The 23,383-nt window shown below is 40.3% G+C and overlaps 1 protein-coding gene and 1 long non-coding RNA gene across 2 annotated transcripts; one reads left to right on the top strand and one right to left on the bottom strand.

Annotated features, from left to right (window-relative positions):
- Positions 1–918: 918 nt before the first annotated feature.
- Positions 919–22,667, top strand: LOC124204335 (sex peptide receptor-like). Its single transcript, XM_046601383.1, has 7 exons — positions 919–1,581; positions 7,632–7,741; positions 15,886–16,973; positions 17,052–17,121; positions 20,902–20,997; positions 21,081–21,476; positions 21,632–22,667. Exons 3-7 carry the CDS (start codon positions 16,324–16,326, stop codon positions 21,809–21,811), a joined length of 1,392 nt encoding a protein of 463 aa, XP_046457339.1. The 5' UTR covers positions 919–1,581; positions 7,632–7,741; positions 15,886–16,323; the 3' UTR covers positions 21,812–22,667.
- On the bottom strand, positions 8,924–9,925 carry LOC124204348. Its single transcript, XR_006878848.1, has 2 exons — positions 9,768–9,925; positions 8,924–9,572 (listed from the first exon to the last, which is right to left on the bottom strand). It is a non-coding gene; the product is annotated as an uncharacterized LOC124204348 (long non-coding RNA).
- Positions 22,668–23,383: the final 716 nt, after the last annotated feature.

Genomic DNA, 23,383 nt, shown 5'->3' with positions numbered 1-23,383 from the left:
CAAGCCATCGTCGAGAATTCCTTTTCGTCTCTTCTCGCCGTGTACATCAATCAGAATTTCTTTTTCCCGGATGCTGTGGGAGTCTTTCAGTCTTCTCTTTTTTTTAAATAATAAAATCGATTCCCCCCTTCATCTATAAAGCACCGGCTCTATGACACATCGCCTTGCGTGACCTATAGACCCCCCAACTCCGTCCTATATCAAGAAGAATTGATAAATGTTTTCGGGAACTAGACGACGAGAGATCAACCTATTCATTTCTCTTCTCGTAATGTGTCCTCCCTTTCAGGACATTATCAACGTCTTAAAAAAGAATAAAACAAAAGTTTAAAAGAATCTTTTCGCTCTAGTCCAGCGTCTTACATATGTCTAAAAGAATGTTGTATAATGTAGCCATTATACAAAAAGATGAAAGAGGATCTCTGTTTTGAGCTCTCATGTGCAATTACATCAATGAATAACACACACGGTCTGGTTCTCATAGACTTACCAATTGAATCAATCGGTTGAGCAGTGTATCAAACCTATTAAGCTTCGTCCAAAAGAAAAATTTTAAAATTATTTTTCTATTTTATTTTCCCCGGGTGTTGTTTGCGCACTAGCGATAGGACGACCCAAAACAACCCAAAATCCCGTCGTGATCTATCGTGAAAAAAGAAGAGGCAATGGTGCGAGAGAAAGGCCAGTAATAGCGAGTCTCGGCGCCAGCGACTAGCAAATAAACTTCTAAATTTCGGGGTTATTTAAAAAAAAAGAACTGGCGCGTGTGTGTCTGTGCCGTAGTAGAAATTGTCGACAACAAGTCAGAGCCACTGCGCTGCTTGTACATCTGGCCGCTCGCGACTGCGCAACACCACCACGGTCATATAACAGACGATACACAAAATAGACATATATATAGACGCCGACGTCGGCACCGACGGCCAGTCGAATACTACTCGTCAACCTGACCCGCTCACACCTCTCCCACCACCACCACCACCAACCCACCGATCATTTGTTGAATCCCAAAAAACATTTTCTCTCGTCGTCTATCAAAGATTTTAAAAATTGATTAATATCTTTAACTTGTCGTGTGTCAGCTAAATCATTCGACCCAAAATCAATTTCAATTTTGTGATTTTTTGAACTTTTTTAATTTTTTTTCTTTTCAACACCGGCGGTTCGGCGGCGGTTCACAAGACTTTTATCACCGTCTTTATCAGTTTAGAATCGACGCTTAGCGACGCCGGGGGGGAAACGCCGTATATAAATATAGTATCTAGATAAAGTCCAAAAGCCCCCAAGTATATAGAAAAGTCCATGCCATTTTTCTATGACGTGTTTTGTATCAAATATTATTCTATTCTTTTCTCTCCTATCCGCTGTGTGTGTGTGTGTCTCTTCTATTGTGCGCCCCTGCGAGTGAGTCTGACAGTGACTGAGAACTTGGAAATGAGCAAGTGCATGTCAAAGTGAGATAAACGATCGTCTTCCTCCCATCACCTTTTCCTCCGTATATAAAATAGACGCAGTCCCGCGTGACTTGATCGGTAGAAACAAAAGAGAAAAAGAAAATTCCGGCAGCATCAAGACAATCAGGTATGTACATCTCTTTTCCATATAGATATCTACATACTCTCTCGCTGCTGCATCGACTAAATTATGTACATCAAAGTGACTGAGGGCGTACCATCTCAAAGTTGGGCCGGATTTTGAGTCTATCCGTTGGGCGTCGAAAAAAAATGGCCGAAAGTGGCGGTCGGAGGATTGCGGCCCAGTAAGAAAAAAATGAGGTGAACAACAACCAGACGAGCCCGCACAAACAGAAAGTTGTCGAGATCAAAAAGAACAATAGAGAGAGAGAGAGAGAAAAAACATATATAGCTGTGCGCTCCATGTATATATCCCTTGGCTCTCCTTTTCAAACGTAATGTTCGGCTCGTGACTGGCGAGCTGATTGGATGGCCGGGTGATGGCATGGAATTTTCTTTTTACATGTGGTGGTGGTGGTGGTGATGGAACCCCCGCCACAATATAATCAGAAACTCGGCCTATACATGTACAGGAGCAGCATCTATACTAGCCCACAGTTCATGTCTTGTTCATCATCAAATGCACAGGCAGTCAGGGTTGAGAAGAATCTGCTGGACACAATCCCATTAACCAATGTTTTTCATGATGACTGCGGCTACTGGCTGGCTGCTCGCCTTTCAGCTACATCAGACCAATAGATGTGCATGTACAAGACGGACTAACATTCATTAGGAGAGCTCCGGTTTGGTAGATACACAAGTTGATCGTCGTACATATCTCTTTTTATATCTCTTTTTCTTATTTCTGGCCAGCTCCTGATGATGATAAGGAGCCCGGATCGAGTTGTTATTTATTCTCTCAAGACTTGTACTGGCTGGTCTATAGGACTGGATGGTTTCAATGCGACGCTGATGACGGACTTGTTTAGATTCTGTACTGATACACTCTTGTGTCGTCCGTCATTATCGCTCGGTTCATATCGAGATAATTATTCAAGCGCAAATGAAACCAGTCAATTTTCCCCACCAATTGAATCTTTGGGCTTAGTAATTTATAAAAGAAAAATGGAAATGGCTATTGATTGGAGAGATATTCGATCCAGGGACCCACCGCCCACCAATCCATTGGCAGACGAGATTTATTCATGGCAATCTCAGCAGCACACACACGGTGTTTGGCGTACTCTAGCCACTCGATTTATTGTTTGCACTCCAATCTCAGCATCGAATAGCAAATTTGAAATTCTTTTTTTTTCCCGCGCGCAAAACATTTCTTATTATACCTTTGAAAAAAAGCTTTTCTGATTTATTTGAAATGTGACACGAGGATGGAATGCGCGGCATATTAAAACGGTTACATACGGTCCGCCCGGTCGATATGTTATATGTAAATCACCATCAACTGTATTTCGATAGACACTTTTGGGTGGGTATTTTAATATTCGACGGAAGATCGTTGGCGAAACATGGCGGATGTGGCACATCACAGCAGTGCGCACCAAAAGTTTTCTTTTCAATCGATTATCTGCGGAATGGAAGAATAGCCTACGACTGTAGTAGAGGAAACTGGAAGCTGCTGGCCCGGGAAACAATCGGAAATCTCAAAACTCTCGTCGTCAAGTAGAAGAAAGAAAACTTGGGCGCAGTTCTAGACGAAATTCGCGGGCATTTCGCAGAGCTAAATTTTTATTTTTATTGATTAGATATTTCCCAAAAACTTTCAAAAGTTTTCACGCGGGAGCCAGGACACACCATCAATGATTTTTATTTTATTTTTTGGCCAACAGCGGCGATTTGGTCCGTCCACTTTTATAGATCGACTTTGCAGCTCAAAGAATAAAATAAAAAGAAACCTCGTTAGACATAAAAGCGCTAGAGACTGGTTGAAACTATCTTCTTTGATATTTAATATAAAGTGAAAATGTTACATTGCGCTGTGAAAGAAAAAACTCTTATTATTACATCGTCTCTCTTTCAATCGGTCCCCAGCGCCATTTTCTTCCTTGCGCTCACACACTTTTGCCCAAGCTGAAAGACACTTTCCTCTTTTGTGACTGTATTATTATTTCTTTTTTTCCAAATGGCGACCAACAGAATAAATAAAAATGGATCTGAAAATACTAGATGCAATTTTCATCGTATAAATGATTTCCTGAATGATTAGCCAGTCATTTGTCGCTGCTGCTGAGATGGCGGATCAAGTGGTTCGTGTTACAAGATCGATCTGGCCTATATATAGAAATGAATAGCGGTTTGATAACATTTTTCTCGGATACCAAAAAATATCAAAAAATAAAAATGTTTTTTATATTTTCTCATTTTCTTACCCGTGTAAAAGAAACGCAAAGACCATTTGTCGGGTTTGATTTATGGATATGATTCATTGATGTCAGGCTCTGCCTGTCAACTCCTCCTCTCCCCTCCACGCACAAAGATATCTGTTGTTGTTGCTGCTGTGTGTTGAGCCGAGAATGTTACATTCGGTTGGCAGATCACTCGACGTCAACCGACAACAACCGCAATCATATAAATGTGTAGAAGACAGCCCAGCCCAGTCGACCAAGTGGTACCCGTTGATTCCAACAGGCTTGTGTGTCATCCGCGGAGAAAATAACAAAACTTGGTGATCTATTGTTGTATACACAGGACTCTGTTGTCTTTTTAAAAGGTTATTCTATTCATTTTTTTTGTTTTCGAGACAGAAATAGCAGCGCACATTAATATAGAGCCAGAATGGTCATCTTGTTGTCTAATGGCTCGAGACTGGTGGGGTAGAAGAGAAATGAAATAAAAGAATCTACTATCTAGCTCGGCCACTGCGATATAGCTGCTGGAAAGAACATTTGCGGTTCACAAGAGAGTTTGCCCTCCCTTTTGTCTAGATAGTACACACAAACACGAATAATAAAAAAAGGGTACATGTATAGAAAAAGGATGTTATATATAGATGGTATAAAGATATACTACGCTAGTAGATAGTGTGGCGCTGAAATGTGAAACAAAAAAGGGCGGATATGATTTCTTCTTCTACATTTCGCAACGGCTCAATTCTAGTCGCCATTATGATTAAGTGTGTGTGTGGCAACATCAAAGGTCTCTTTGGCATAGAGTGAAAAAAATATAAAAGAAAAAGAGAGTGCTGCTCGTTTAAGTGACTTTTCTTTGTTGTAGATAACCACGGTGGAAATATCATATCGATCGATGAGTATATCGCTCGGCGTCGTACATCATCAAACGAGTGGGCCTTTCATTTATCTATCCCATCATATGTATAGGCTGCTCTTTTTCGCCATTTAACAGATGCCTAGAGAGATGAGAACAATTGAGGCTGCAGTCAGCACAAAAAACTTTCTGGCCGTTTTCTCTATGCCCAGGATCGATCGATCGATCGTTGAATAAAGAAAAAAAGATTCACGCCCCACACGACCGACGACCTTTTCCCCCACCCTTGTATATACCAGATGGGACCCAAACGGTGTCTATATCCTGCCCGTTATCCTCCCTTTCCCATATCCAATATAAATATCGATGATGATGTAGAGAGAAGAAGGGGGGACCATATCTATATCCGCCCTTATCATCATCATTATATATCTGGACCACCACCGCCGCCGCTCTCGGTCAAAGTATACATTATTATCATCACACATAATAATAATAATGAAAAAAGGATGCGCTTATTTCTTTTATCCTTTTTTTTAGTTTAAAAAATAGAACAGGACGGTATAAAAGTGTCTAACGTCAATTTATACATGACACGCCGTGAGACATTAGAGAAAGGCGCCGAAATTTGAATTGGATATTTTTTTCGTCAGCTGGAGGAGACAGCGCAAATACAGCTCGCGGGGGATTTTAGATCTTAATGGAGGCCAACTTGTCTTGAATCTCAAATGAGGGGATCCTCAAGAGCAACAGCCGGAATATATAAAAAAAAGCTTTTTTTTGTTTCGTTCGTCAAAGTGGCCCAGCACACGTTTACTATTTGACAGCCAGCCCGGAAAACATATTATTCACCAGTTACAGCGTGCCAATTGATCGACCGTCTATTATTCCGATTAAATTTTTTGAAATAAATGCGCGCCAAATTCAAACAAATAATTTTTTAGGTATTTCTATTAATTACTATTGAAATTTGAAATTGAAATAGAAATGTAAAGCGCGCCAAATTCAAAAAGTTACTTTTGTAGGTATTCAGGTATTATTACCCTAAGGCCGTTGGACTTGTATGACAGATATCAGACGGGCGTCGTTGCCCATCAGCCAGGGCTCCCACAATCTCTCGCCTACGCCGCGCCATCCAGTGATTGATGGCCCGTGTCGTCTAGACCGATTTATCTACACACCGGGAATTTTTCCTCACTGCTGTCTAGTGTCTAATGAATAATAATAATATACCGTGACTGCTAGGCTACAGCCATGACAAACTGCGCCGCCATAAAACACCTTATATCCACCCCCCCCACCACCACCACCACCCCACCATCACCACAAAAAGCTTAAACAATTTTATATCGTTAAATATTGAACAGGGCGCCGCGCTCGACTTTGATCAACATATTCACAGAGATAATTTATATCTTGGAAAGTCGACATTTTAAATGAGATCAAAGACGACCGGATTAAATGTACCTAGCTGCGCAGCAGCACTTATTGTTAGATAACAAACAGCAGAGACCGGAGCGCGGTTTTATATAATCATTAAAAATTCCAATGCAAGTTAAACAATCCATAGCGAAAAGGGTTGGTGGGACCTATATGGAGTATTAGAACCTGCGGCAAAGTGCTGCTAGTCTCTATCTCTATAGTGACGGCACTTTGGTGGAATAATGTTGTTCTTCATTCAAGAGGGGAAAAAAGAAAATGGAGATAATAAATTGAGATGCGAATATTTTCTCAAAAAAGTAGTATGCCGCCACAGCAGACGATTTCTTTTAGCGACAAGCTATATAGCCTGCTGCAGCCAAAAGTTATAAACAAAATGAATGTCGGAAATTAGCGTCTGATTATTGTCGCTGTCGATAAATCAAGAGCAGATTTGTGTGTGGGGGCTAGTCCGGACCCCATTTCAAAAACTGCGCAATAGTCACTCCACTCATGTAGAGACGAAAGAAAAAAGTTTCTTTCATATCGATAATTGAATCAATAAATATAGACTTGTCTGGCCGACTGTTCCAAGTAAAAAAAAAAACAATGGGATGCTGCTGCTGGTGCTGGGCGTGGCCGGGCCATTAAAAGACACAAAAGAGGACTGTCGGGAGCTATTAGAAAACGGGCGACAAAGACTGATGATATAGACTTGTGTGTCTGTGTGTGTGTGTCTTTCATTCTATCTACTCCTCCTCCTGTTGTTGACTGGTCGTCGACCCACACACACACAACGACACTGCTGCTGCCTACGCACAATCAACTCTCGACAATGGCCAGCAACTGGCGAAAGAATAAGACAAATATACCCAGAAAACAGAACAACCTTTTTCAAACATGGCAGCTCAGCTAATTGGCCTACAGCACCATTGATACAGATAGGCCTATATGTCGCTGATGACCCCTCCAGCTAGATATAGGCCTAGTACAGGCATTGAATTATGACATTAAGTCTCAAAGAGAGAAAAGAAATTCCAGCAACTGAACTGTCTAGTCTGTACAAGTCGTCCAACCCCCCTGAGCTTTCAACGATTTATATATTCTCTTCTATACCCTTTTTATTATTATTATTATCTAGTTCTTCTTTGAGCGTGTGTGTATTTTTTAAATGTTTGAATCTGGGGCGACCCCCCAGCTCGCTGGCTGCCAAGCGCCCAAAGACCCATCGCCCGTGATTTATACATTGCCCGCGTATAAATATCTGTATATTATATAAGATGAAAAAGGGATTTCGAAATGGAACTGATGATGAACGATCAGGAGCGCGGGGGATATCAAATGTAACACGGGGGTAGCAAACTGATTTCTCTCCATCGGTTGTGCTGGAGAGTGTTGCAGATATTGAAATTATTTTTTTCCCGGAGACTTTGTTTTAATTAAACGGCGGTTTTCCTGGTATAAACGGAATTTTTTTTTTTTTTTCCTTGTTGGATTCTAACGTAATTAAATTGTTTTCTCTAATTAAAAATTCAGGTATTTAGCGAGCCTGTGCAACACAACTGGGAGCGAGTTTTTCATTTTTAATCGCCGCAATCAATCAACGTCGGAGACTAGATTGGACTAGACGCGCCCAACTTTCAATGGTAAAAATTCATTAATTTTAATTTTGATGGCCAACTAAAAGATAAACTCGAGTTAACGTGATTAAGTATAGACGACACCCGGAAGTAGGGTTTCAAGTGCTCGACCCATCATTAATCAAATATTGACAACAACCACTCCAAAAGAACAAATGTGAAAAGGGCAAATAAGAACTCATAATTGTACGTGCCGTTATGGCCATTTCATTCGCAGAGGATTGAACTGCGGAGATTGGAAACTGGCGTGTCTACTATATTGATTGCAGTTTCAGCCAACTCTGGCTGGCACGTTTTCAAAGTGTAGCCTACCAGCAGCCAGAGAACATCTGTGTTATCTACTGCACACGCCCGATGGATTCACGATCTACCATCTATAACTACTATATGCAAATGTTGTCTTGTAGAAAGTTATATAAGAAAATCAGTCAAACGGAAACGTGAGACGATCGAAAAGAAACGATTGCACAGATCAATCATTCGCGATAGAGAAAAAACAAGGATTTTTTAATTCGTTGATGAATTTCTCGATTCAAACCAACGGCGCGCAATCAATGGGAAAGATATAAAATCAGCTGAGCGGGAATAATATAAAACCAAAACGAAATTTCATTCAAAAGTATATACTGTGCTGGACTATGGGGAATGCTCTGGAAATCGATTCTCTCTTTAAGAATAATCAAATATCCAAATGTAAAGAGAAATAAGAATATCACATCTATGAGAAATCGCCATTTTACTTTTTGCTTGGCTTCATATAAAGCAGCAGAGCAGCTTCAAGGCCTGTCTGTAATACGCCCAAGGCCTAGAAACCCTCTTTCCTTATAACACATATATATCACGTAATATACAGCTCCTAAATAGCGCTGGCTCTTTTAGCCTCGACTCCCGGCGGACTATACGGCGTCGACAAAAGCGACGTCCTATATAGTTTGGTTGTGGGACTTCTTCTTTTTTTTCGATTGGCGTGACGTCGGCCATCGCAATATAGAAAGGAGAGAATATATTTGTCAAAAGGGATAGAATTCGCTTTCGTGCGATGCTGCTGGGCGGATATGGTGAGAACTTTCTTCCACTTGATTCGCCAACAACAAACAAACTCTCGGAGAAAAAGAAGAAAAGTAAAAATCTTTCAAGAAAGAGAAAAAATCGGTTTCAACTCTCGGCCGGAATCAAAACTTTTATAGGTTCACATTTAAATAGATGAGATTATATTGGGCTTATTGGCAAATGGTCTGGAAAAGAAAAATAAAAAATCCCATTTCATTGCGCGAGGAGGTGCCAGTTTGGCGGTAGCAAGTGAAGTCCCTCTTGGTTTGAAACAAATTTTCCAAGTTGAAACTTTGTTTAAAGTGTTTAAAGTTCAAATAGTTTGAAATTCGATTGTTTACGCGCAGACAAAGTTGTGAAGTACAAAAGTGGGTCGTTATAAAAATGATTTTTTAAAAAATGAATCCTGACTGAGTAAACAGAAAATGCCAAGAGAAAACAGTTCGAGTCAACCGCATACCGGTAGCTCAGGAATAATCGTATTCCGTACTCTGGATAACGATTTATAATCAATGCCACCAAATAGTCACAAGGAATTTGCATGGAAAAGGAATTGAATTTTTTCCTACCTTTTAGCCTGGGAAATCGGCCAGGCATCCTCACAGTTGCTCCATCCATCCGCTGAAAAGTTGAATTACATCAGGCGGAATAGGGAAAAGGGCGTCCTCGTGAATACACCCACACTCACATGTGCGTACACGAGGACTTTTTAAAAAGAAAGGAGAAGAAGACATCGGTAACTCCACCGACATGGGAAGTTTCTGGAATGGAACGGGATCCTGATTATCTAAACAAAACAGAAAAAATTGGGTTACGAAAAATGTTTAGATTAACAAGTTGAAAATGAGACTAAGTGGGTTAAACCTTAATTTTGAATAAATGGGATCATTTAAGGTTTCCATGTAATGCACTGCATTTGTGCAAGTCATGCATAAATGATGATAGCAGGTCACAGATTAATAAAATTAACGAAAATCATTACCCAATCGATGAGATGGTTGCTGATGACAGATTGAATAGCAGCACATGTAAAACTGGCATGTTTTGTGGTTATGACGGCTGGATGTGGCCTCAATACCTGCACAAAAGAAAAGGTTATATTGGGTTACATAGTGCAAACAAACCAGTTGCCATGCATCGACTGGGATCACACATTATAAATGCTAGTCAGGAACTAACATTTCACAAGTTTCAAACATGTTCAACTCTTCTTTACAGCTCCTTTAATTATTCTAGTTGTCTACTCTGTTTTATTGGTTTTATTTACCTGCCAAACAGCATGCAATGGAGAGCATGGAGAGCCATGACACCACATATTTTGTGCCAAAGAGTTCACAGTTTCACACGACGACCACATTTTAAGAATTATATTTGTTTTGCAATTTTTCGTGCAGCCATGCACGTTTCTTAATTAAAAAGTGGCCTTGAAAAAAGTTTTCGTTGTCATTTTAAACTTTGTCTCTTTTCGACACTTTGAAACAAATCGAAAGGCGAAAGCAGACGACACTCATATTCTAATTCCATAAGAAATCGATTTAAATGATTAAAAATCGACCCCCGCTATAAATTCAAACCGCACAAAAAGTCAAAAATGATCAAAGCGAATTTCTCATCCGCGCTCGACATCCGCTGAACGGATCAGGATTATTTTAAGTATCTAATAGTTCGTTCTAATCAAAGTAAAAATTTACACGAAACCCACAGATAATGACTTTTAGGTTTTAGACCCAAATCGCCACAATAAAACCCTCCAGAGGACCCACCATAAATTCCCCTTACATACTTAATAATAAAGCGATCACGATCATGGCGATTTATACAGCCTGAGGCGATACATGTTATACTCCGGCTAGATATACTATATAATATATCTAAGAAAAGTCTGATGGACCCATCGACACTGTGACGGCCAGCACTGCGTAATATAAGGTCAACAACTTCTTGGCCTACATATATAGCTTCAAGTGCGTCTACACACACCCAACACACAGGGTGTATATCTTGCAGCAGCATTTTTGAACGCGGTACTCTATGCTTATGATGACGCCCGGCAGCTATAGCATTTGAAAATGGCGTCTGCCAAAACTCTTTTCTACGCATATAACTTGGAAAAACATTTGAGTTTATGCGACTGGAGTGTTATATAGCCTGGCTGCTATATATCACCATGCACAACCAGAGGAGGGGGGGTCTGATAATTTAGTTGTGTAAATAGAGTGAGAGAAGGAGAGAGACACAGTAGTATAGACTGGAATAAAAATAGAAAGAATAATAGTAAGAGTCTGTAGATAAATAACTTTTTCGTTGAACTGAAATGTCTGGGGAGGTTTTATGTCTTTGAAAAAGTTTCGTCTGCCTGGACGGAATGAGAAATCATCAGTGTCTTTTGTCACAGCAGGACTCTATTTGCGTTTTCAAACGTCTTGGAATTTCTTTTATATATTTAGAACAAATGTTGTTGTCGGCAACTACGTACTACATCGCACAGCATGTGTATATGGCGCTTTGTTGTGTATATACTGGGATGGGGATTTACTGAGGTTCGCAATCCGCTGGATCACAAGAGCAACACAAGTTGTTATATACTTCTTGTTTGTTTCGGTTGTTGTGTGCTGTAATTGCGATGGAATTGTTTGATCATCCGTAGCTGGGCTGCTGATTGCGCTTCTGCTGTACAGTTCTATTTGAGTCGCAGTTTTGAATGGGCCGTTTGAATTTCCCGCTCAGACTCAGCAGCAGCCAAACGTTGGCGCTTCTATTCGGAGAATTGAAAAACAATTTGTAGAACGCGTGGGACGTTTAGGGGAGTGGTTATCTTTATTGACGTTTTAAAACAATGGGGAGGGGTGATTAAAAAATATCAAAAAGGGGGGGAGAGAATAATTCACGTCGTTCAAGGGGGTGGGGGTTGAAAAATTCACGTCGTTCAAGGAGGGGGAAAGGGTTGAAAATTCCCATCGTTCACATAGGGGGAAAGGGTTGAAAAATTCATGTCGTTCAATTAGGGGAAGGGGGTTGAAAAAATATGCATCGTTCAAGGAGGGGGAGTGGTTAGATTCACTTCGTTCAAGGGGGCGGGGGTTGAAAAATTCACGTTGTTCACAGAGAGGGGAAGAGGTTGGAAAATTCGCGTCGTTCAAGAGGGATGGGGGAGGAAAAATTCATTTGGTTCAAGTGGGGGGCGGGGATACTTTACTAATACTTAAGAGGGGATGGGTGATCAAAAATAAAATAAAAACTTTGCGACGTCCCTGATAGCACAGCTCGTTCGTCCATCAATTTGCATAAACACAAACAATTGCCGCTCGCATTAAACGGAGGATAAATTAATTGGCCCCGATGTTTCAACTATGTAAATATAATTATATACAGCTCACCCATCACAGAGGACATGTATAGTTATTACGTCTATACACGAACGATTGTCCAAACAACAATAGTACTATAACAAACGTTAAAGTAAACCCCCGCGTTGCGCTTGATTGCCCAGCTCACCCTTTGTCTCTGCTGTGTGTGCATATTTATATATATTTGCTGTTGTTTTGTTTGTTCTATACTCCCGCGGCGAATTATACTACATATCCCGAAGCATCACGCACGGACGTTACGCCCTGGGCCACTTCATTTCTCCTATAGACGTCACAGCACAGCTGTATGCAATATAAATGTGCATATGCAAAGTATGGGCAACAAAACAACTTATGGAGCTGTAAAACGACCAACAATCTCCTTGTCTAATATCCGTGCAGCTCTTTTCTACATATTACACGCCGGATATAGTAATAATAATAATATTAGAGAGGTGCTCGTTCAAATATATATTTTGTTGTAACGAATAGAGTAGAAACAATGGCCGCTTATATGCACCACAGGAAGGACATCAATGGGAATAAAGAAAACCAAAAAATAAAACATTAAAAAAAAATCTATTTAAAAGGTCTGAGCGTGACACGGACCAGATGTTCCTGGAAAATCCGGTTAGGATATAGATTCCGCGCGCGTGTATTGGAGTCGAAACTACGCGGAACTAATGAGTCCGAAACGACAATATATTATTATATAGACTTCTATTCTCTGTCTGTCCGTCTAACGTCTAGCTCTCGTCCTAAATATTTTGACAAAAGCCAGGAACAGAAACAGGAGCAGAAAACAGGAGCCAAAGACAAAATGGGGTTGACTGGGAACAGGACTGAGAAGTTGGCATCGTTGAACAAAGCAATCAACTCGATCGAACGTGCCAGAAAGGCAACTGACACACACACACACACGCGAGAATAAAATAAAATAAAAATCCTAGAAAAGAAAAGAGTGAGCAATAAACATTATATAGACGGGCTATGGTGATTGCGCGTGCGGGCTATAGTAGTATACAGCACAAACCGTTTCGATTATAGAACGGGCAGCATCACACAAATGGGCCGTCCGCTTTGGCAGACACAAGTGGAGACACAATCCATTAAAGATATTGATACTCGAGTGGATCAATCAGCAGACGACGACGCTGGATATATCCTGCTACACAGAAATGAATGCCACGTTATATTCCCCTTTTTTGAAATAAGTGAATCAATTCCAAACGAGATGTATAGTACGCACCATCAATACAATCAAGAATTTCAATCAAAAATATATTCTTTGAATCGTATGTTATAAAGGTGAATTCTTTCTATAGAGTTATTTCGGGATCCTATACGTAGGAGCCGATAGGAGCTTATTCTATGGAAATGTTTTCCCTATTCACGTCAAATTAGTGAACAAATGAATGCCGTTTCCCGCGTCTATACACAACAGAAGAAGCTGAAAGGAAATCAGTTTGATTAATAAAATAAAATAGAAGAACAAAACTCTCTGCTGATGCTGTAGGCCTATGTATTTATATATAATATTATTGACTCAAAAGAAAAAAGGATAAGTTTGTTGTTATAGCGACGTGCTGCTGCTGTTGCTGAAGGCTTGATTGCTCCGCCCTTGTATTTGTAGCTACACATATATACCTCCTAGAAGGACACAGCAGCATATAAAAGCAACAGCAGCCTATTATAACAAGAAAACGTGAGTTTATATATCTACGAAGATTGCCTGCTAGCTGCTGCAACGGAAGTCGTCGCTCCTAGAGTAGGATGTATTACACAATCTCCCGAAAAAAGAAAAAAAAAATAAAATTCGTTAGAGGAGAGGCTTTTCTATATAACAGGGAAACCTTGTCTCTTAGATATCCCGAAGGCCAGCCAGCCAAGCCCAGGACAACATGTGAAAATCCAATAGAAATTGTATATCCCGTTCAAATAGATTTATTGGCCGTGTAGCAGGATCAAATGGTGGTCGACTGTGTGTGCTGAAAAAGATCCTATATTTATATATGTCACCAGCTATAGTCATATCTGCACCAAATGTAATATTTTCTTGATGTATATTATACTGCTGTCGCAAAAGGCCAGGGGGGAAAAGAAAAAGTCACGCCCAAAGTGCGTCCAGAGTTATATATATACATTACACACGAATCGATCCTGCTGTCTCCCAAAAAAAGAACCAGCACACATGAAAAAAGGATCTATGTGTTTTTTGTCGTGCTGGTTTTTTCCCATCTTACTACTTCTCCGCCTCCTTACATAATAGATTATTTCTTCTCTTTTTAGACAAAAACTTTTTCATGTAGAGACCGAATCGATCGATAAATAGAATAAGTTTTGATCTCAAAAACTTTTCGACTTTTGTAGCTAGCTATATATATTAAATAGCGAAAAGAAAAGTTGTTTGATATATGTTGCCGGCCTATTTAGTGCGGTAAGATTTGGCCATCGTGCAATAAGTCATGTAAAGCGGATTACGCAATATAATATAATATAGCCTACACCGCACAAACTATTTAGGAGCGCGGTATACTATAGATATCGGATTTATGGACGGGATTATGCAACACCTCGTTATGTATCATCAGCCTTGATTTTCCAATTATATACCAGCGAATTACAGACAGCAACTCATGGCTATATGTCGTCTGATTAATGAAAATCTATATATATATATACCAGCAGGGGCTTGTGTGTATATACAGTAAGATGATAGGAATGCTTTGATTAGTTTATATAGGGTCCTTGGTATCAGCACATCTCATTATATCCCCCCAGCAGCTGGCTGTATTTATTCCAGCAAGTCTCTCATTAGTATAGATATCTATAAAAGGACGAGACCTCTGTTTTGTATATAGAAGAACCATTCGTCGATCAAAGTCCCTTTCTCTACCTGATGACATTTAGCCTATCCTATCCGGCCAACAAAATAGAACAACAGGAAATTACATGTCTCCGAAATATATCCCAGTAGGCCTATTCTTAAATAATAATCACCAAACATTCAACATCGGTTCATTTTCGCTATAGACAACAATCCAACTCCTTTTTGTATAAATGTTCCTTCTCTTTGGCAACAAGGAAAGTTCAGTGTTGATGTACTCTGTGCATCACATTTGGCATTTGCCGGTTGCTATAGGCTACAATATGTATATATTTATACACGAATTCAACTTCTCTTCGCTCCGGATGAATAGATCCAGCACAGGCAGAGTGAAGATAAACAGACAAAGTCGATATACATAAGATTCTTAAAAATCTATCTATACGTAAGTCCGAAGTAGAAGAAGAAGGTCTCTATTGATATTTGGATGTATATCCCACGTCCAATCTAACACGACCGGCAGCAGCGAAATATATAAGAACATCACCCCATAAGCCCCACGTATAAATATATTCCAGGATATATAGCAGCCAGGATGTGTAGGCATTGGTTATATACATCTAATCGATCGTAAAAACCTGTTGGCGCAACACCCCTCCTGCTGCTGTCCTATATATACAGTTCGTCTTCTCTAGGCTATACACACGATTTATAGTTACACATATATACATCAGAGAGATGTCTAAGAGTGAGAGACTTGTTGTGGATCACGTACGGGAAATATATATAAGAGCTGCTGGGCGACCCGCGGGGTTTTTAGCTCTACAATAGTATATAGATGTGTGATATGCGATGCTGTTTGGCGATGGTTTATTTACACATACTCTTCTTCTTCTTCTTCTTTTCCCCAACTGCAATTTATATAGGACGAGAGGAAACCCTTTTTCTGCCGTAGACTGCTGGGCTCGCCTGTTGAAGGACGGAGCAAATAACCAGACGACAAACAAAAGAAGTGCTATACTGCTGCTCCTGCTGCTGTGTGGTTGTTTATATATCTACGCCAGAGATCGAGAACTCCCTGGGCGACGGATCTATCGATCCAGGGACACAGGAAAGAAAAAGAGAAACCCTGGGATCGTCTCTCGTTTTATATATGTGGACAGTTTGATAGAGCTCCGATATAAGGGCGTAACCCGAGGCCAGCACAGTCGAGTGAACAACAGCGACGTCTTTGACGGCCGGGCCGGCCCAAAAGAAGAAACTAGACGCGCCGGCCGACGACGACACAATCAACAACAATAAAACGACCCCAGCAGATCTGCTCTCTCATATCTCCTACGTCTATAAGATCAAACATATCAAAGATGAACATGGTCAACCGAGTGGAAGACCAGCAGCCGGAGAGACGGACAGCAACCGACACCAACAACCAGTCGACCAGCAGCACGTCCGGCAACTGGAGCGAAACGAAATGGTTTGTCGGTGGCAACATCTTGGCCTACGACGACGAATTGATGGACCTGGACGCGGCCCTGGCCAGAAATTGGTCACATTTCAATCACAACAACAATTCGATGGTGAACAACGCTACGATGGGCGGCAATCGCTATTTGAATATCACGGCCGACCTGGACATCAGTTACGCCCTTCCGCTCTACGGTTACATCATGCCGTTCCTGGTCGTAATCACCATCATCGCCAACACGCTGATTGTCCTAGTTTTGTCCAAAAAACACATGCGAACGCCGACCAATTTGGTTCTGATGGCCATGGCTCTCAGCGACATGTTCACGCTCCTGTTTCCGGCTCCTTGGCTCCTGTATCTCTACACGTTCGGCAACCACCACCGGCCGCTGAGGCCTTTGTCGGCCTGTTACGCCTACAATTTCATGAACGAAGTCATACCGGCTCTCTTCCACACGGCCTCCATCTGGCTGACCCTGGCCCTGGCCATCCAGCGCTACATTTACGTCTGTCATCCGCCGCTGGCCAGGACCTGGTGCACCATGGAGAGGTAGGCCTACTATACTTTTACCCTATAATATAATTATTTTTGATTCAATTCAAAATAAATTGTTATATAATGACGCAGAGTCAAGAAAGCTATTTGCTGGATCTACGTGCTGGCCCTGGTGCACCAATTCCCACGTTTGTTCGACCAGGTGAGTCCGATCATTTCTCATCATCACATCCGCTCGTATATAATAAACTTTTTTGTCTATTTCTTATATTATTCCGGAATAAAAAGAAAAAGAAAAAAGGGGCTGGCGGGGGCTTGACAAGATTGATTATATCCCACGTATAGACTATTATATCAAATAGGCCTTATGATTAGATATATCTCTGCCGCTTTATATATATATATTATTTGATGGGCGGAGAATATAAATAGCTTCCCGCTTGTCTCTGCTATAGACTGATGCTCGTCCCGTTTGGCGGAATGCGATTAGAGTTATTGGCTGACTCGCATTAGAGATGATCTACTTCATCCCTCCCCTCCTCCCTTTATCTACCCTTTTAACGTCGATTGCTCTTCGGCGAGCCTTGCTGCTGACTGATGATCAAACGCGAGTTGCTGTATAGATTACGTTGCGCTTATTTAGCCGGAGGGCGATTGGCTGAAACATGGTCGTTTCCTTTTTCTCTCTATCTTATATTATATATAGGGCCTATTACGCGTTTGTTGTTTTGTTTTATTTATTATAGAATAATGGAAATAGTTTTCTACATTCAACTTGTAGCTACATATAATGTAAAACATAGTTGATGGAATAGATATAAATAAAAGTTAGATTGAAAACTTGCCGGGAGCTATATTGCATTGGTACAGCTATATTGATGTGATGTAGAAATCCCCACTGTGTTTCTGCGTGATGTAGGTCCCATCATCTAGGCCTACTTTGTTTTTCTATAGAAATTATTACATCCGTCCACGCTATCGACAAAGTTTGGAAATAATAAATATCCAAAGGGAATATATATAATACAATACAACAAAAAAATTAGACACGGATAGTTTATTTCGGTTTATTTAGTTTGAAAAGCCGCGGGATATTTAAATTTGCGCGCGGTGGTTGTGCTGATCGTCAAGTTGGCGACGAAAAAAATTACTCAGACCATCTGGAATCGGTTCTGATCTTCATTCGAGACGTGTGACTCGCCATCTGGCATCAACACCTGGTCATTTTCAAGTACTAGTAGAATCTAAAAAAAACCAATTGAAAATGTCGTGTTGCTGCTGTTGTAATCACGTTGAAAACATCTCCAGACGCGATCTTTCATCAAAAAAACCTTTTTTTTTTTCATTAACCAAACAATCATTTAATTAGATTATCAAAGTCTTTCTATTAAAACCTACACTACGCAGCAGTCCACAACCGATTTCTGGGAATTGAATTGCGTCAGCATATAAATCTCCTACTGGGTTTTCATGGCCGCTCTGAATTAGGAATCTGGCGAGCCCAGCAAATCAGCATCAACCTCTGATGAAAAGTAAACATTCGTCTAGAGAAATCTACAAGCCTCTGGCAAAGTTTGAAATCGAGCAAAAACAAAAGTTATTCGAGCGTAAACCATAGTAGCTTCCTATTATACAGTATTATAGATTGCCCAACTCTTATAATCCCGCACATGTGTATTAATAAGCCTATATAGCTTTAGCCTATATACTCTGTAAAAAAGTCTTTTAAAATATGTATCCTAGGTTCGTCTCTATTCAAAATTAATCCGTTTGAAATTCCCGCGAAAAAGACTCGTATAGAATAATACAACAAGTTGGCGTTGGCGCAAATGATTACCTTTTCAGTTCGTTGTATAAATATTTCCATATCTGCTCTCCAAATCCCGGCGACCCCCACACACACTTAAACGCACACCTGTGCTTCCCATATCTGCATAAGAAATTATTTGCGTCATCAGCACCCGGGGAGAAATCTCTCTCAAATGTTTTATCAATTTCTCCGGGCGCTGCTGTCATGTTTCATTATGGGAGGGGGGGGGGATATATTTTGGGTAAGTGGGAATATCTGCATAATTGCATGGTGTTTCCGCTTGACACCTGTGCGTGATAGGATATCTAATATAATCCCGGGAAATTCAAAAATGTCAATGGATTCCGTAGAAATCTATTACATGCAGGCTGGTGATTTCTATCTAAGATCTTATATAGATGTACATATATACTTTTAGATATATCCCTGGTTGTCGGAGAGAGAGTTCTCCTTGTTGCGGTAACCAATAGCAACCGAAAGAGAGAGTGGGGGTAGGATGGAATTGGATTCGGTGGCTGAGTCCTCGAGTTAGACTCAACTCGAGAGCGGTCCCATGATTAAAAAAAGCCCAGCTGAGATGTATACAGACTCCGAGATACTCTATACTACTACTGCTACTGGATGGATGGATCGAATCGATATGGAACGGCGTCAAAAGATAGATATGACGAATCCCACCGCCACTTTTAACAAGGAAAAAGTGACGATGACAAAAAAAGCCAATTTAATACATATTATATGTATAAAGAACCAGCCAAAATTGGACGTGATATATCCTATACATCTCCCGCCGTGATAAATCTGATCGATTTCCTCCCTATGCTTTTTTGGGTTGGAGAAAAAATGTCGACACTTTTGAACGAATCAAGTCTGCCCACTTGTGTCTTTTGATGTAGAATTTAAACTTGACTCGAGTACATTAGATTCGGGCTGGGAGAAACCTGTCAGGAGAGAATATGTACAAACGTCTCGAGACGATGGATTTCATTTCAACTGCTGGGACAAAGAGAATCTAAATACATAGAACTGCGCGTCTATTTTGATAATACAGACGACAAATAATCGTCCCCCCCCCCAAAAAAAAAATATCTAATATTTCAAACAGGGAGAGAGAGTGGCACTCCACTTGTCCCTGTGTGCTGTGCTGTGTTGGCAATGATTGAATTTCCCCGGTCGTCCCTTGTATAATATATATTTTACAACTCGGCGGGATCTCTCAGCCCAACATACGGTCGACTCGATTAGATTTGCACACAGCACACGCTGTGCGTCTATATAGAAGCCGATGGCTGCGGTATATTATATCGAAACACTCGAAACGAAATCTAGATATAATATCAAAAGCTCTCTTGCATCTAGTATGTAGACTTTTGTGCGCCCTGGTGTATTGAAATCTTTCGAGAAAAGATCCTGGGCAGGGCTTTTTATCAATCAAAGATATCAAAAGGAAAACTGATAGGATCTATAATATAACGTCGGTGCTTTTTTTCAATCTGTTATTTTCCTTTTTTGTTTTTCCCGCTAGAATTCAGGATCTATATAACAAAAACAACAAAGGGAAAAGCAATCCAACACCGAAAAATATAATCTATAGATCCAACAAACACACGTTTATTTTATGTCTAGACATCCGCCAACGGCGAGTTGATATTATTTCTTCGCCGATTTCCGGATGTGATGACAGCAGACGGACGTTCAAGTGAAACTTGTTTTGAGAACAAGTTGCTGACCCGTCTGGAATCGAATCAATATACAGGGACTGTATCTAAGAGTAATAGGATCGGGAGATGTTTTATTTTATAGGAAGATTGCCAGGGAATGATATATATATAGAAAATAAGTTCCTTTTTCCTCTTTTTTTGTATTAAGACAAATGGCCGGCTGATTTGATAAGACGGGAAGAAAATCGTCAAAAGTCTCGAGCAATTCCATTTGCGCAGTGCTGCTGGAATATAAATGGGACCCACATATAACGGGTCCCCTTTTGGTATATTACAAGACACTTTTTTCTTTCCTTTCAATCAAGAAGTCTCAAGCAGTTCTCAAGAGAGATATTATCAATGATATACAGTCTGAAAGTTGATGGCCAATGTCATCTTATGTATATAAAAGATTGATTGAATGTCTAAGACGTCTACTTATTTATTTATTACATTTTGGTTGCTGGCACAGGTCTACTTACCGGTAGAGATCCGCTGGGACGGCGAAGGAGTCGTGACTACCTGCTGCAAGTACGAAGCCGATTGGGTCACCGACATCTTCAGTCAGGTATATAAAATGATTGAATCTAATATTAAAAACAAATCAAATTATTATTGTAATAAAAATAATAATATAAAATAAAAATACAGGTGGTCTACTACAATTTGTACTTTTGGTTCCGGGTGGTTTGCGTCCACCTGGGCCCCTGCGCTTCCCTGGTCCTGCTCAACGTGCTCCTGTTCGGAGCCCTGCGGCGTGCCCAGCAGAAGCGCGACAAGCTCTTCAAGGAGAACCGCAAGGCCAGCGAGTGCCGCAAGCTGCGTGATTCCAACTGCACGACCCTGATGCTCATCGTCGTCGTCTCCTGCTTCCTGGTGGTGGAGATCCCGCTGGCCGTCCTCACCGTTTTGCACATTTTCGACGCCTCCCTGGAACTGCGTGTCCTCGACTATTCCGTCATCAACGTCCTGATCCTCTTCACCAATTTCTTCATCTCCCTGTCGTATCCCATCAACTTCGCCATCTACTGCGGAATGAGCCGACAGGTTTTTATTTGACATTTTCTATTTTTTGAATTCCGGCCGGAATAAATTTTTTAATTCCGGCCGGAATAAATTTTTAATTCCGGCCGGAATAAATTTTAAAATTCCGGCCGGAATAAATTTATAAATTGGGGCCCGTCTTGTTTTGGAAATTGCAGTTTAGGGAGACGTTCCAGGGCCTGTTCACTCCGTCGGCCTCTTCCGGCAGATTGGCGGCCGGCAGTGCTCATCAAGGTGCTTCATCGGTGGCCAACCGTCACAACGATTGCAATTACTCGACGGTGGCTCCCAACGGGATCGCAACCAAAAGTCTCGTCACTAACGAGACGGGCGTCTGATCGACTATACATAGAAGAGACGATTGACACCACCCACCACCAGCATCATATTATATACGTACATCTATAGCCTATTTATATGACATAATATATTCTATTATTAGAGAGAATCAGTTCATCAGTTGGCTTTTGATCTTGTTAGACACGCCCATCTCCTGGATTACTTATTTATGTATACACGTTCAGATGTAATCCCCCGCCCACTCACCACACCCACCGTGTTTGTAACCTCCCCACCCCCCTACTGTCCATATGTGATACATGTTTATTCCCCGTTTTATTTATTTATTTGGCGCCATCAAATTCAAAAATTGATCGCCAAAATCAAAAGGCGAGAAAATGAGCGGTTTTCCCACCTCGACGGATGCGGAGCATCTCGCTGAGAGCCCGCACGAACGAAGCTCCGCCTCCATCGACGAGGGAAACTCTTTTTTAAAATTTCTCCATTTTGATTTCAACCAAACTTGTCATTCACCCAATTTAAAAAAAAGAAAAAAATTATTCATTTTCAAATTTCCCGCTAAAAAAAGAACCCCACCCATTTTTATTTATAAACTAAAAATATCAATTTAAATATTTATATGATAATATAGCTCATGTCATTTGATCGAATATTTTTCGGCTTGTGTTTTCATCGGGAGTAAAAAAAAAAAAAAATTATTTCGCGAAATGAGAATTATATTTGTAAAGAATAATTAAATTATCTATCGTATTTGATTCGTTCTTTTCTTTTTTCAAATTTAAAACCCCCCAAAAAAAATTTGAAGAAAATGTTCACACTTCCAAGCACCGTGCACTGCTATAATTATATAATATACATGGATCTTATATAATACAATTAAACTATATTATACTATACATTGAACCGAACGTCAATTTCTTTTGAATTATTTCCAGCTATTCCAACGTCAACCTGTTTCCAGGAAAAAAATAATACTCCCACCGGGAAAGAATAAGCCATTCGAATAACAAAATGTCAATTTCGCATCCAATATAAAGAAATAAAAAGGAAAGAAAGAAAAATATAAAACCCACACAAAAACAAAAGGGTCGTATTATTTATTTGTTGCGCACTCGATTCGCTGTTATATCGAATCAGATGCCAATATCACCGCCGTCGCCCACTCTCTCTTCCTCTTACCCTACGTCAATATGTATATTATATGCGCCGGCGAACATTGTTTGATCAAAAGATTCCGTGGAATTGATTAACAAAACAAAAAGAGAAAAGAAAAAAAAATTATTTGAATTTCCCGGGTAAAAAAGAAAACCTTTTCAAATCCGCCAATCTTAATCATTTCCACAAAAAAAAGTCCCCCAAAAAGAGTTAGTTGATGTAATAAAATAAAAAAGGTCGACGAGTTAGAAGAAGAAAAAAAAATATTTGAATTTCCCGCGTAATAAGAAAAATCCTTTTCAAACCCGCCAATCTTAATCATTTTCAAAAAAAAGTTACCAAAGTGAATTGGTTGATGTAATGCAATTTTATAAAGAATTCGACGAGTTCGTACAATTTTATTTTTTGAACGGTCGAAATAGTCCCGCCAAAATAATGAACATATTTTAAAAAAA

The sequence above is a fragment of the Daphnia pulex genome, chromosome 10, assembly GCF_021134715.1.
Source record: "Daphnia pulex isolate KAP4 chromosome 10, ASM2113471v1".
Taxonomy (NCBI): Eukaryota; Metazoa; Arthropoda; class Branchiopoda; order Diplostraca; family Daphniidae; genus Daphnia; species Daphnia pulex.
Note: the sequence above shows the minus strand (reverse complement) of the source record. Positions and strands in the feature narration are given on the sequence as shown.